Source organism: Hypanus sabinus, chromosome 18 (assembly GCF_030144855.1).
Source record: "Hypanus sabinus isolate sHypSab1 chromosome 18, sHypSab1.hap1, whole genome shotgun sequence".
In the NCBI taxonomy this organism is placed as follows: Eukaryota; Metazoa; Chordata; class Chondrichthyes; order Myliobatiformes; family Dasyatidae; genus Hypanus; species Hypanus sabinus.
In genome coordinates this window covers 54508031-54524346 of record NC_082723.1, presented here as the reverse complement: position 1 = coordinate 54524346, position 16316 = coordinate 54508031, and the positions used below count along the sequence as shown (strand labels likewise).

Sequence of the window (16316 nt, the reverse complement as noted above, 5' to 3'; positions counted from 1 at the left end):
CTAAAACATTTCACCTTTCACCCTTAACCCATGACCTCTACCTGTAGTCTCACCCAACCTCAGCAGAAAAAGCCTGCTTGCATTTACCCTATCTATAACTCTATCAAATCTCTCCTCAATCTTCTACGTTCTGTGGATAAAGTCCAAGCCTATACAAACTTTCCCTACAACTCTGGTCCTGAAGTCCCAGCAACATCCTTTTAAATTTTCTCTGCACACTTCCATTCTTATTTACATTCTTCCTGTCGGTTGGTTACCAAAACTACACACATTAGGCTTACATAAGAACATAAGAAATAGGAGCAGGAGTAGGGCAATCTGGCCCGTCGAGCCTGCTCCACCGTTCAGTAAGATCATGGCTGATCTGTCCATGGATCATCTGCACCTACCTGCCTTCCCCCATAACCTTTAATTCCCCTACTATGCAAAAATCTATCCAACCTTGTCTTAAATATATTTACTGAGGTAGCCTCCACTGCTTCATTGGGCAAAGAATTCCACAGATTCACCACTCTCTGGGAAAAGCAGTTCCTCCTCATCTCCGTCGCAAATCTTGAGGCTATGTCCCCTAGTTCTAGTCTCGCCCACCAGCGTAAACAACTTTCCTGCCTCCATCTTATCTATCCCTTTCATAATTTTATGTTTCTACAAGATCTCCTCCCATTCTTCTGATTTCCAGCAAGTACAGTCCCAGATGACTCATTTTCTCCTCTTAGTCTAACCCCCCTCATCTCTGGAATCAACCTGGTGAACCTCCTCTGCACCACCTCCAAAGCCAGTATATCCTTCCTCAAGTAAGACTAGAGCTGCATGCAGTACTCCAGGTGTGGCCACACTAGTACCCTATACAGTTGCAGCATAACCTCCCTGCTCTTAATTTCAGTCACTCTCCATAGGTCTCAATAACATCTTATAAAATTTCACCCACCTTATGTACTCAGTACATTGATTGATGAAGGCCTATATGCCAAAAGCTTTCTTGATGACCCATCTGTCTGTGACACCATTTTCAAGGAATTATGGATTTGTAGTCCTAGGTTCCTCTGTTCTAAGGCATTCCTCAGTGCCGTATTGCTCACTGTGTAATTCCTGCCCTGGTTGTTTCTCCCAAAGTGCAACACGCTACCACATTATCATTCAGATCATTGAGAGATGACAAACAATAAAGGACCCAGTCCTAATCCCTGTGGAACGCCACTAGTCAAAGGCCTCCAGTCAGAGTCGCAACCCTCTACTACCACTCTGTCTTCTCCCACAACGCCAATGTCTAATCCAAATTTCTATCTCATCTTGAATGCCAAGCGACTGAACCTTCTTGACCAACCTTCCATGTGGGACCTCGTGAAAAGCCTTGCTGAATCCATGTGGAAATCATCCACTTGCTTGTCTTCATTGATATTCCTGGTAACTTCATCAAAAAACTGTAAGACTGGTTAGACATTACTTACCACACACAAAGCCATGCTAACTATCAGTCACTGTCTATCCAAATAGTTATGTATCAAGTCTCCTTGCATATCTTCCAATAACTTTCCCACTACTGATGTCAGGCTCGATAGGCTATAATTTCCTGGCTTATTCTTAGAGCCTTTCTTAAACAACGGAACAATACTAGCTATCCTCCAGCACCTCACCTGTGGCTAAGGATGATTTAAGTATCTCTGTTAGAGCCTCTTCAATTTCTGCACTAGTCTCCCACAGGGTCCAAGGGAACAGCTTGTCAGGCCCTGGGGGGGGGGGGGGGGGGGTTTACCACCCTAATCTGCCTCAAGACAGCCAATACCTCCTCCTCTGTATTATGAAGGTCCATGACCTCACTGCTGCATTGCCTCACATCTATAGATTCTGTCTGTCTCCTTTCTGTTCCACACACAGATTAATACTCTGATCTACCATAGGGCCAATTTTGTCCCTTGCTATCTTTTTGCTCTTAATATATCTGTAGATATCTGTATGATTCTCCTTCATTTTATTTGCTACAGCAAACCCATGTCTTCTTTTAGCAGTTGTGATTTCCTTAAGTGTCCTCTTGCATTTCTTAGACTCAAGTACCTCGTTTATTCCTAGGACAGAAAGCATCCCATCTGGGAGCATCACAGCTTGGCATGGCAACTACTCTGCCTGTGACCGACAGAAATTACATAGAACTTTGGACACAGCTCAGCACATTATGAAAACCAGCCTGCCCTCTGTGGAACTCTGTCTAAATTTCTCTCTACCTCAGGAAAGCAGCAGCCAGCATAATCAAAAATCCTACCCATCAGGGACATTCTCTCTTCTCCCCCTTCCCACTGGGCACAAGATACAAAAGCCTGAAAGAAGATACCACCAGTTCCAAGGATAGTTTCTATCCATTGTCATAAGACTACTCAACAGTCTCTTAGTACAATAAGATGGACTCTTAACCTCTGCCTTGCACTTTATTGTCTACCTGTACTAAACTTTTTCTGTAACAGTAAAACCATACTCTGCATGGTCTCGGCCCTGAACGTCAACTGTTTCCATAGATGCTGCCTGGCCTGCTGAGTTCCTCCAGCACTTTGTGTGTGTTGCTTTGGATTTCCAGCATCTACAGTTCTTGACATTCTGCATACCACTATTTGACTTTATACTACCTCAATGCACTGTTGGAATAAAATGTTCTGGATGATCAGTATGTAAATTTTCACCGTACTTTGGTTATGTGTGACAATAATAAACCAATTTAAGAGTGCACAGTGGTAAGTGCAGATACTGAGGGTTCTTTGCTTGGACACTATTTAACATGCATTTACTAGACAACATTACTTTGCAATGGAACTAATAACAATGGTGGGCGATATTAACAACTTCACTGCATACGGGCAGAAGTTGTTGGTGTCACAAGTTATAAGGATACCCATCCTTAAAACTGGTATCTCTCACATTTTGAAGAAAAGTGAAAAATAAAGTTACATTGAAGCTTAGATTAAGTACAATCTGGAAATAATTCGGAAAACATGTACCCCAGATGGTTGGGTTGAGTTATTCTCTGATCCTGACAATTGTGATGAAATGTTTGCAAGTATATTGCCAAGTACAGAGAACAACTCAACCCAACTAAGTACTATCTAGCTTTATCACCTAGATGGTTGATCTTCATGAAGTTGATTTAATTTAGAAGTGAGGAGAATTTAATATTGTTTATTTCCATTGTTTAACTAATATCAGGGAACAGCCTCAGATTAGAAACACCCCATTTCTATTGAGTAAGGGTGCCCCTCTTCATCTCATTTAGCTACAAAACATAATTTCCACAATACTGCTCCAAGTCATTTCAGGGCATCTCCATACAGAGATATAACAATCCAGTTTTACAATTATATTAACTTGAACAACCTTCAGCATCCAACCTTTCATCCTTAATCCTCCATATTATTCCTCCTTGAGCCCCCAGTGTCCTGCCAGTGAGCAGAATTGAGTAAGATGGGATTTGTTATCTCCACATTTTGCTTATTCTCCAAAAAGAAAACCCATTTGAGAATCAGAATTCTGCCAGATTGGCAGAGCAAATGTAAGGCCTACAATCACTGTATTTTGCAATGGAGTTCATTCTGACAAATACTCTGTACCTCATGTAGAGTGTAAGTGCAAAAGTGACTGAAACCTCAGTTGCTAGGCATCTTGCATCATTAGAGACAGTCTCCTCAATGGGTTGCAGAGTGAAACTCTCTCAGTTTCACCCTATTCGACCAAATATTTCCAGTGTAAAATACAGACAAAAAGTTCCTCCACAGCCTAACAATTGTACCTGGTTAGATGCCACATCAGGCAGCTGTAAATACAAAGCTGTGGCTTCAGTTCCTTCCTTTCTTCCCCATACACCCATGAATGAGTGGCTATGTTCTGCTCCAACTCCATTTACAAGTTTGCAGATACCACCACCTTAGTGGTGTACCATAAGGAGTGTACACCATAAGTACACCTTAGTGGTGTACTTAGACAGAGTACCATAAGGAGATAGAGCAGTTGATAACATAGACTTCAGACAACAATCTTTCCCTCAATGTCAGCAAAACAAGAAGTGATGACTTCAGGAAGCAATGCAGAGAACGTGCCTCTGTACGAATCAATGGGGCTGGCTGGAGATGGCTGGTATATTCAAGTTCCTCAGTATAACTGTGTCATGCAACAGAAGATTTATATAATGGCCACTCAGTACAGGGATAGGTAAGCTCCATATCCTCAAACAGATTAAAATACCCTTAGACTCTTGTGAAGTTCTTGTTGTCGAGCAGTGCGGGAAGCTTCTGGAACCTCTTTGTTGGCTCTTGCCTCTTCCAATCGCTTCAAGGCCCTAAAAAATATTTTTTTCCAAAAATAGAGTGTGTCAGGAACCCAGTTCATGTAGTTTTACACACTCATTAAGAATGACCGAATGGTAAACACACACTGTATTATGCACAATATTCCAATAAGATAGCTCAGCTAAAACAGAACACGCTGGGAATACTCAGGTTAGGTAATATTTAATATTTTGTTTTTGGGTCACTGTATGGAAAAAAAATCAATTAATAGAAATGTAGAGGGATGGGGACAGCAAAGGGAAGAGGGTGGAGATCTTGAGAAAATGAAGGCTGGTTTCATTCATCACACTCTCATCTCAATCCTTGAACCCTCATACTGTTCCAAAAAAGCTCACTGCCAGACTGACAGTAGCATCTTCAGCTTAGACATGTTATGGCTTTCAAAACTCAACACTGAATGAAGAGACTCGGCCCAAAATGTCGACGTTCTATTCCTCTCCATAGATGCTGCCTTCCCTGCCAAGTTCCTACAGTATTTTGTATTTCTCTGGATTTCCAGCATCTGCACAATCTCGTGTTCACAGTGAATTTAACCAATAGGTAACCAGCCTTTCCAGCTTGTACTGGAACTGGCCAGTTTTGATATGTTGCCCATCTGAACAATTAAGTCAGCATTTTCTTGTTTCAGTTTTTCAACAGTTTGTGCTTTGTACTTGCACCTCCAGCACTGATATTTTTCTCCTTTGCCTGCTCGCCCTCTACTTAACCCATCAATTTGGCTCAGCTTTCCTTTATGTGCTTCTGACCTGATGCATCTGCCCCATGGCCTCACCGTTACACAGTATTTCACCGTATGCACGACACAGCAACTCATCAAGACTTCTTCGACAGCCCCTTCAAAACCCATCACCTCTACCAGCTGAAAGGACAAGGGCAGCCACAGCATGGGGAACACCGCCAAGTGGAAGTTGGCAGCTTTCCCAGTAAGATGGTGCAAATGCAGTGCAGTGTTATGTATAAACAGACCCACTAAAATATCAGTGCTGTTTATTATATTGTAAATAAATGCTTCAAATAGATGGCTTTATTGGTGTGATTGTTGCATATACATTTTGCCAATATAGTGGTATCATGCTAATAATGTCATTTCATGTATTCAGTATTGGCTTCATACCGCAATAAACATTTTCATATGTTAAAAGGGATATAACCACACACAGTAAATTATAAACCATTTAAAATCTAAAAGCTGCAGAGCTTGAAAATCTGAAATAAAGAGAAAGTACCAGGTATACTCAGTAGGTCAGGTTTAATCTGAACTGTAAGAAAAAGAATTAACATTTCACCTCAATAAATTCATCCAGGATGTTGTCTGGTCCTATAACTTTTGATGCTTCCTATTCTGTTGAAATTTCTTGCTATCACATCAAATTAGTGTCTGCAATGATGCGGATGTCAGGTGAGAGCCAAGGTGTCACTCCTGGCTGAAAGTGATTGGAAATACATCAAACCTATGTTGATAACTTCTGTCCCCAATGTTGACGATGGAGACATTCCAACACCTTCCTTCTCCTGCTGGCAGTATATTCGCCCTCCATCATTGACGACTAGATGTGACAGGTCACAAGAGTTTTCATCTGATGTGCTGGCTGTGGGTTTGCTTACAGTGTGCTGTTTACTGCAGACAGTCGTCTGCCAGAGCTTACCCACAAGATCATCTGTGTTCCTCATTAAACTGGGTGAGTCACTGGGCTGAGCAGCAGTGGTACAATGAGAATTATAATGGGTTATGAAGGTACAGATGGGTGAACTACAGTTCTTCCCCTGTTGATGGTTTATGAGACATTAACATCTTGCCAGATTTGCTGCATCGTTAATGACAGTAGTACCACACAACATGATGGCGAGCTAACTCTCAACTTGAAATGGGCCTTTGCATTCACATGTTCTGTACCGAGGTCACCCTTACCAACATCGTCAAGGACAAAAGATTCTGCAACAGGCAGATCAGTGAGATGAATTTGGCTTATCCCAGAATCCAGAAATGGCACCTATTAATTATATAATTATGTTTACCCTTACTAGTACTGGCTGCAACTTGAAAACATGGAAAGAACAACAATCCTTTCACCATCATCACTTTTATCTGTGCTATTAGAAAACTATGATTCACTTACAGATTAAAAGGACATTCTATCCACATCTATTTATTACTACCTATACGGAGAGGCGATTTAGGCTCAGGTTCAAAGATGGTTTGAAATTGACCAAATAGAGGGGTTCAACAATGGACTACTCAACTCTTCAAAGCCTGTTTCTAAATAAAAACACAAATTAGGAATCCTCTATATTCATATCCAGACAGCTTACTGTCATCAAGGCCTACCTTGGCAGGGAAAATCGTGCAATGTAGAGACGAGCAGTCTTCAGGGAACTGGGACCCTCGTGATACCAGGTCTGCTGGTGCTGCAGATGAAGAATAGTAAAGCTAAGTCAAATCAGTACCATTTACTCAATGTGAGGAGATATTACAGGGTTATTCATCCAGTGTTAGCTCTTTGTGACAGATGCCATGCTACACCTGCATTGTTAATTCATCACAACCATTCTCATGTTATTTGGAATGGCAATCTGGTGATTACCAACTCAAATAACAAGACATATTTTCTCAAATATGCTGCATTTTAAGAGCCACAATTCATGTGTTCTTTTTTTTCAAAAACTGAAAATGAGACAGATGCACACTTTTAATTTGTAATTTATACATGCTTACTTTAGTTCACCAAAATTTAATTGTGCATGAGTTTCTGCCATTGGATGGGTAGATGAATGATTTTGGAGTTGCCAAAATTTTATAAAATAAATGAAAAGGATAGATACAATACAGGATTTAACAGTTACCCATTCCAGAAACCTGATCATTAAACCCTGAAGACAACACTCTATATCAATCAACAAAGTATATAACAGCTTTCCACTTTTCTCTCCAAAAAGCTGGCTGTGCACATACTTTTTTTTTGCTAAGGGTAAACATTTACAACTCTACCAGACCAGGAAGAACATATTTCCTCTTTGCCAACCTTCAAAACCTATAGTGTTTCAGAGCCTGGGGCTTGAGCTGGGATTCCCTGAATATCACAAATACACTCAGTATCTAGTTTTATACCTGTACACCTGCTCATTAATGCAAATATCTAATCTGTCAATCAAGTGGCAGAAACTCAATGCATAAAAGCGTGCAGACAGAGTCAAGAGGTTCAGTTGTTATCAGAATGAGGAAGAAATGTAATCAAAGTGACTTTAATGCTGGAATAATTGTCGGTGCCAGACGGGGGTTGTTTGGGTATCTCAGAAACTGATCTCCTGGGATTTTCATGCGCAACAGTCTCTACTCTCTAGAGTTTACCGAAAGGTGTGTGAAAAACAAAAACCATCAGTGAGCAGCAGTTCTGTGGATGAAAATGCCTTGCTAATGAAAGGTCAGAGGAGAATGGGCAAACTGGTTCAAATTGACAGCAACTTAAATAACCATGTGTAAAAATAATGGTGTACAGAAGACCATCTCTGAATGCACAAAACATCAAACCTTGAAGTGGATGGGTTACAGCAGAAGACGATGAACATACTCAGTTACCACTTGTATCAGGTACAGGAAAAAAGTGACCACTGAGTGTACTTGCATTTCTGACAAGAGTAAAATCTAAGGAGGAACGTGTGCGCATGTATGCATGCATCTGTCAACAATACACTACAGGTATTTCTAGACACTAATGAACCTCCACTTTTAAATCACAAGCATTCGCCGAATCCAAAATTGAATACACATCAAACTTGTGTACACATCACACCTCCTGTCGGCTTTTCTTTGCATCTTCTATCTTCTCTGTTTTCTTTAAGGCATCAGCTCCCACCACAGATAAGATATTCCTCAACCTGAGTAAAGAATATGAAAAGTTTAGCAATTTGTCAGCAGACAATAATTTCTCCAAGGAAATACAGAGATGCTATTTTCCAGAACAGCCAATTACACAATATTATTGCCTCAGGATCAGGTTTTTTATTTGATGGTTAAAATCAGAAAATAACTATGAAAACTTCTGAACACATTTCAACACAAATGGAAAACAAAGATCCCATCCCAATCTGCCCAATGGTGCCTTCCAAAAATAAAGATCCATTGTGATAAGGCAGCGGTTAATCCACAGAGCCAAGTTCAAATTTAAAATCAGGTGATAATCTGGAAGTTAGGTGGAAGATGGGGGGGGGGAGGAGGGGGGGGGCTGGTGAGTCAGAGATTAAGTAGTCTTTGTGATGATATCCATGGAAAACTGCCAGACTATGGTTAAAACCCATCCGATTCATTACCGAGAGAAATCTGCCATCCTCACATCTGACTCCAGACTGACCCCATGTGGCTGACTCTTAAATAAAGTCATAAATTATACAGCATAGAATGAGGCCTTCAGCTCAAATCGTGCATGCTGACCATGAGCTAGTCCCATGTACCTGCATTTGCCCCATATACCTCTAAACCAGAGCTTCCTAACCTTTTTTATGTCATGGACCCCTATCATTAACCCAGCGGTCCATGGTCACCAGGTTGGGGACCCCTGCTCTAAACTTTGGCCATCTATGTAGCTGTTTAAATGCCTCGTAAACATTGTTATTGCACCAGTCTCTACCATTTCTTCTGGCAGCTCATTTCATGTACCCATTACCCTGTGTGGAAAAAGTTGCTCCTCAGATTGCCTTTAAATTTTTCCTCTCACCTTAAACCCATACCTTCTAGTTTTAAACACCCCAGTTCGGGGGGAAAAGTCTGACAATTTACTTTATCTATGTCAAAGATGATTTTATATACTCCTTGAGGTCTTCCCTTCAGTCTCTTATGCTTCCAGAACGCAATGCCTCAAAAATGCAGCACCCATCATATGGTACAGAAGCCTAAGAGACACACACGTTTCAGGAACAGCTTCTTCCCCTCCGCCATCAGATTTCTGAATGGTCAATGAAACTCAGTATTTTTCCCTTCTCTTTTTATATTAACTATTTAATTTTTATACATACTTCTTACTGTAATTTATAGTTTTTATTACTATGCATTGCTTTGTTACTGCTTCACAGAACAACAAAATTTCACAACATATGCCGCTGATATTAAGCCCGATTCTGGTTCAGAGAAGAAGAGCTCTAGCCGGTCCCATCTCTCCTCATAACTCAGGCCCCAAATCCCAGTAACGTACTTATGAATATTTCTTGCATCCCTTCCAGAAACAGAATTAGAGAAATAGAAGAGCACAGCACAGAAACAGGCCATCTGGCCCATCTAGCTTGTGCCAAGCTATTTAAACTGACTAGCCCATCACCCTGCACCCAGACCACAGCCCTCCATACCCTGCTCATTCAAATCTTCTCTATACTCATTCAACCTCATTTACATTATTTCTGTAGGTAGGTGACCAAAACTGCACACAATATTCCAAATTAGGCCTCAACTTCTACAACTTCAACATAACATCCCACCTCCTGCACTTAATAGTTTGATTTATGAGGCCAAATGTGCCAAAAGCTATCTTTACAACCCTATTTACCTGTGCCACCACTTTCAATGCATCATGGACCTGTATTCCCAGATCCCTTTGTCCTCCTGCACTCCTCAGTGCCCTACCGCTCACTGTGTAAGACCAAACCCTAGTTGTCCTACCAAAGTGCAACACCTCACACTTGTCTGCATTAAATTCCACCTGCCATTTTTCAGCCCATTTTTCCAGCTGGCCCAGGTCCCACTGCAAGCTTTCAGTCTTCCTTGTTGTCCGCTGCACCCCCAAACTTGGTATCATCCGCAAATTTGCTGATCCAGTTAACTATACGATCATCCAGATCATTGATATATAAGAGGAACAACAGACCCAGTACCAATCCCTGCAGCACACCACAAGTCACAGGCCTCCAGAGAGAGAGGCAACCATCTACTACCACTCTCTGGCTTCTCCCACAAAGCCAATGTCTAATCCAAATTACTACCTCATCTTGACTGCCAAGCAACTAAACCTTCTTGACCAACCTCCCATGATAAAGTTTAAGGGAACTGGGGGATTCTCAGGTTCCTGTAAACAATGGGTTAAGTACCGACTATGTCTGTGTATTTTGTGGGTGACTGCAGTGGGTTTGAATAATGTCTCACAGCTGCTTTCTTTGGAGCAAGATAAGGGTTAAAGTCCACCCAAATCCACATAAGATGTCTCCTGGCTTTTCACACCTTTTGGTTTTGACAAAAAGTGGTACCTGATGGAAATTAGACAGGACATTCCTTTCTTAATTAAAGCATAAATTTGATGGACGTTCTTATCTTTGTAATTAAGTTGTGGCTCCAACAAACCAGGTAGGACATTCCTTTCTTTAATTAAGGTGGCTGGAGTGTCTATCAAACTGATTGTTCTTTTGTATTGGTGGGTCTTACAACTTCTAACAATTCTGACATCAGGCAGTGAACTTGTTGAACCACCAAAGGATGGAACGCTTCTCCCCCTGATGTCGAGACCAAGTTCACTCGCCGGCTGAGCGCGAAGAAATAAACAGGTGAAAAAGATAAGTAACGATCTTTTTGTGCTGTCGTTATTTGATCCGGCAAATTTGCGTTTACACCCACATGGAACATTGTCAAATGATTCACTGGTCCATGTAGGCAATATCCATTACCTTGCTTCCATCAACATTCCTCGGAAAACACTACAAGACTAAGGTCACAACCTACCCACACACAAAGCTATGTTGACTATGCCTAATCAATCCGTCTATCCAAATACTCAAATATCAGGTCCCTGAGAATACCTTCCAGTAACTTTTCCACTACTGATGTCAGGCTCACCAGCCTATAGTTTCCCGGTTTATTCTAAGAGCCTTTCTCAAAAAGCGAAACAACGTTAGCTATTCTCCAATCCTTCAGTACCTTACCTGTCGCTAAGATTGATTTAAATATCTTTGCTAGGGCCCCTGCAATTTTTGCACCTGCCTCCCAAAGGGTCCAAGGAACAACATGTCAGCCCTGGGGATTTATCCACTCTACTTTGCCAAAAGATAGCAAACACCTCTTCCTTCCTCTGTAATCTGTACAAGGTCCATGACCTCACTGCTACTTTGTCTCACTTCTATGCCTGTCTCCTGAGTAAATACAGATGCAAAAGATCGACTGAAGATCTCCCCAATCTCTTTTGGTTCCACACCTAGATTACCATTCTGATCTTCCAGAGGACTAATTTTGCCCTTTGCTATGGTTTTGCTCTGAACATACCTGCAGAATCCCTTGACCATCTTGACTGCTATAGCAACTTCATGCCTTCTTTTAGCCCTCCTGATTCCTTAAGTGTTTTCTTACATTTCTTTGCTCCGTAAGTACCTCATTTGTTCCTACCTGCCTATAACTGTTATGCACCTCTTTCTTTTAAAACCAGGGCATCAATATCTCTTGAAAACCAAGGTTCCCTAAACCTGTTATCCTTGCCTTTTACTCTGACAGGCAGATACAAGTTTTGTACTCTTAAAATGTCATTTTTGAAGGCCGCCCATTTACCAAGTTCACCTATGCCAGAAAACAGCCTGCCCCAATCCACACTTGCCAGTTTTATCCCCCCAGCAAAATTGGCCTTTCTCATTTTTAGAATCTCAACCTGTGGACCAGACCATTCTTCTTCCATATTTACTTTGAAACTAATGGCATTACGATCACTAGATGCAAAGTATTCCCCTACACCAACTTCTGTCACCTGCCCTGTCTCATTCCTTAATAGGAGATCAAGTAACAAATACTCTCTCATTGGGATTTCTATGTACTGATTAAGGAAACTTTCCTGAACATATTTGACAAGCTCTATCCCGTCTAGTTCTTTTACAGTATGGGAGTCCCAGACAATATGTGGAAAGTTTACAATCACCTAACATAACAACCTTTATCTTTTTCACAACAGTCTGTGATCTCACCAAATTTTTACCCTAAATCCCACAGACTATTGGGTGGTTTTTAATATAACCCATGAACGTGGTCATACCTTTCTTATTCTTCAGTTCCACCCATAAAGGCTCACTAGACAAGTTCTGCGGTCTGCCCTGACTAAGCATTACTATGATATTCTCTCTTACTAGTACCACCACCACTCTCCCTTAATCCCACCCACTCTGTCACATCTAAAGAAGCAGAACACCAGAGCTTTGAGCTGCCAGTCTTGCCTCTTCTGCAACCAAGTCTCACTAATGGCTACAATATCATAATTTCATGTGTTGATCCAGGCCCTGAGCTCATCTGCCTTTCCTACGATACTTCTTACATTGAAATATACACAGCTCAGATCATTAGTTGCAATCTTTTGATTCCTGACTTTGTCTGAGGTCTCCACAATTTCTCCACTATCTGGTTCCCATCCCCCAGCAATTCTAGTTTAAAATAACACCCCCCACGCCAAACCCTGAAGCAGCACTAGCAAACCTTTCTGCGAGGATATTAATCCTCGTCCATTTCAGGTGCAAACCATCTCTTCTGTACAAGTCCCACCTTCCCTGAAAAAGAGCCCAAAGATCCAAAAATCATATGTTCTCCCTTCTGCACCAACTCCTTAGCAATGTGTTAAACTGTATGATTCTCCTATTTCTGGCCTCACTAGCATGTAGCACGGGTAGCAATCCTGAGATCACAACCCTGGAGGTCCTGTCCTTTATCTTATCTTTGCAGAACCTCGTCACTCTTCCTACCTATGTCATTGGTACCTACAAGGATGACAATGACCTCTGGCTTCTCACCCTCCTAACTTAAGAACGCTAAGGACTCAGATGAAGATGTCCCAGACCCTGGTACTCATGAGGCAACATATAGACAATAGGCGCAGAAGTAGACCATTCAGCCCTTCAAGACTGCACCGCCATTTTGAGATCATGGCTGATCATCTACTATCAATACCCGGTTCCTGCCTTGTCCCTATATCCCTTAATTCCCCTATCCAGCTCCTTCTTGAAAGCATCCAGAGAATTGGCCTCCACTACCTTCCAAGGCAGTGCATTCCACACCCCCACAACTCTCTGGGAGAAGGTTTTTCCATAACTCTGTGCTAAATGACCTACCCCTTATTCACAAACCATGCCCTCTGGTACTGGACTCTCCCAGCATCTGGAACATATTTCCTGCCTCTATCTTGTCCAATCCCTTAATAATCTTATATGTTTCAATCAGATCTCCTCTCAATCTCCTTAATTCCAGCGTGTACAAGCCCAGTCTCTCTAACCTCTCTGCGTAAGACAGTCCCGACATCCCAGGAATTAACCTCGTGAATCTATGCAGAACTTCCTCTACAGCCAGGATGTCCTTCCTTAACCCTGGAGACCAAAACTGTACACAATACTCCAGGTGTGGTCTCACCAGGGCTCTGTACAAATGCAAGAGGATTTCCTTGCTCTTGTACTCAATTCCCTTTGTAATAAAGGCCAACATTCCATTAGCCTTCTTCACTGCCTGCTGCACTTGCTCATTCACCTTCAGTGACTGATGAACAAGGACTAGATCCCTTTGTATTTCTCCCTTACCTAACTCTACACTGTTCAGATAATAATCTGCCTTCCTGTTCTTACTCCCAAAGTGGATAACCTCACACTTATTCAGGAATCTTGATCTCACCCACAGAACCTCCTTTCTGTTTCCCTAACCCCTATCACCACAGCTTGTCTCTTCCGAGTCACAGAGCCAGAGACCTGACTGATGTGACTTTCCTCTGCTAGGTCATCCCCCCCCCTCCCCCAACACTATCCAAAGTGGAACACCTGCTTTTGAGGGGGATGGCCACAGGCAGATGTTCTACAGCTGGGTAACCAGAACTGCACAATTATCTCAGTGAGGTTTCACCAACATCTTGGACAATTGTAATATGACATCCCAACCCCTATACTCGGTATCCTGAGCAATGAAGGCAAGCAAGCCAAACACTCTCTTCACAAAGCCTGTCTATCTGTGAAGTTAGACAACAAACTATGCAGGTGCAGCAGTACTGCTAAGCTTTAACATAGGAAGATTAAAGTGGGTATTTCCTGGAGGTCCTAAAGCAGGAGCGCCTTCACCTGAAGAACCGCAGCACTTCAACATTATGATTCATTGCCACCTTCCCAAGGATCATTAAGGACGAGCAGTAAATACTGGCCTTACCATCAATGGCCAGATCCTACAACACTTCACTCCTGAGAGACAAGCTCATCAGATCACTCCTCACTGTAAGATCCTATTTTAAACCTCACCTTTCTCGTCGTTCGGCTGGCCCTTCACCAAAAAGAGTGATTGGTTCCCCAAGCGCTCGCAGACAGGCCTTCACTTCTGCATCATCTGTGGAAACATTAATCTGCCGGGCTCGTTTCCTGCGCTCAAACTCTGCCAGCACTTCGGCCTGCCTCTCGCTGATGTGATCTTCAACATCGTAGAACTCACCTGGGAAGAGACGAACAGACTTTTACACTTCACTGGAACGTAATCTCTGCACTCTCCCCATAACACTCAGATATTCCCCATTCTGTTAGTAGCAATCCTGCATCACCAGGTACAAGGTTATGGGCTAACATTTCAATCCAAAGACTGGTGCCCAATTCTAAATAGGCCTTTTGATGAGATAACAAACCAAGTTCTTAAGTGGAGTTAAAGATCATATGGCTCTCTATGAAAAAGAGGTGCTTAAATGCACATATTGTTGACTGTAGGATCTTGTTATGCAGAAATAGGCCACAGTGTTTCTCACATTACATCTGGGACTGCACTTTACACTTCAACAATTTTTGCATCAAAACAAGAGACAAGAAACCCTGATAAATACAAGAGCTATTTTTCATTATTATTACTTTACATAATAGTTGTCAATATTATACAAAGTACAGCTTAAGACACGAGTAAAGTTTTGAATGAGATATTAGGGACAATCTTTCCACACAGGGAGGTGAAAATCTGGAAGGAGTTGCAAGAGAAGGCATTCAGATACAACTACAATGTTCAAATGATGTTTGGTGGATACTTGGATAGAAAAGGAAGAGGGCTACAGTCCCACTGTTGGCAAATGTGATCAAAGTAGACAGGCAGATGGGGGTCAGCCAAAAGAACACATTTCTGTACCATACGTCTCTATATTTCTAAGGGTAATGGATCAGACTAGAAAAGGTGAATTTCTATTCATCAGCTTGTCACAGTGCTGTCTTGCGACTCTACCCAAACATTATGTATTCTGTCTGCAAAAACTAAATAAATTAATGCAATGTTTTCCTTCACTCCAGGGCAGCCATTCTCTTCCAATTAGGTGAGGCATTAAAATCTCTCAATTAAAATCCCAGCACACCTAGGAATGGACATTAAACAGAACAGAACAGAACAGCACAGTAGAACTCTTCAGCCCATGATGTTGTGCCAACCTTTTAACATAATCCAAGGTCGATCTAACCCTTCTGTCTTACATTGCCCTTCAATTTTCTTTCATCCACGTGCTGTCATAGGAGGGCAACATCCATTGTCGAAGATCCCCACCACCCAGGTTACGCTCTCTTCTCGCTGCTACCATCAGTAGGTGTGGCGGCCTCAGGACCCGCATCTCCAGGCTCAGGAACAGTTGCTGCCTCTCAGCCATCAGGCTCTTGAGAAAAAAGTGGATGGCTGTATTCAGCTTAATTTCCATCACTGAAATGTTCCCAAAACCAATGAACTCACTTTCAAGGACTTTCAAGGATTTGCAGCCATCAAATTCTAACTTTGTGTATATTAACAAAATACAATTAAGTTGGTCAGTAAAACTATTGAAAATCTTTTCTTTGTACCTTGGTCAGTTAAATAAAGGTTCACGTGAATTAACATGTCACAGATTTTTGTTTTTATTGCATTTTGGAAATATCCCAACTTTTCTGGAAATGGGGTTTGTATTTCTATTTGCACTGTTTGATTTCTTCTGCATGCTGGTTGATCTTTCATTGACCCCGTTACAGTTACTATTCCATAGAGTTGTTGAATATGCCGACAAGAAAATGAATCTCAGGGTTGTATATGCTGAC

General features: G+C 41.8%; 1 protein-coding gene across 2 annotated transcripts in view; it reads right to left on the bottom strand.

Moving 5' to 3' along the window:
* prpf4 (PRP4 pre-mRNA processing factor 4 homolog (yeast)) overlaps positions 1 to 16316 on the bottom strand; it is a 50737-nt gene that overhangs the window by 27642 nt on the left and 6779 nt on the right. For both annotated transcript variants that reach the window (XM_059994344.1, XM_059994345.1), the window contains exons 3-6: positions 14535 to 14721; positions 8114 to 8198; positions 6652 to 6731; positions 4222 to 4315 (exon numbers count right to left, since the gene is read on the bottom strand). In XM_059994344.1, coding sequence (XP_059850327.1) covers positions 4222 to 4315; positions 6652 to 6731; positions 8114 to 8198; positions 14535 to 14721 — 446 coding nt within the window. The remainder of the gene's footprint in view (positions 1 to 4221; positions 4316 to 6651; positions 6732 to 8113; positions 8199 to 14534; positions 14722 to 16316) is intronic.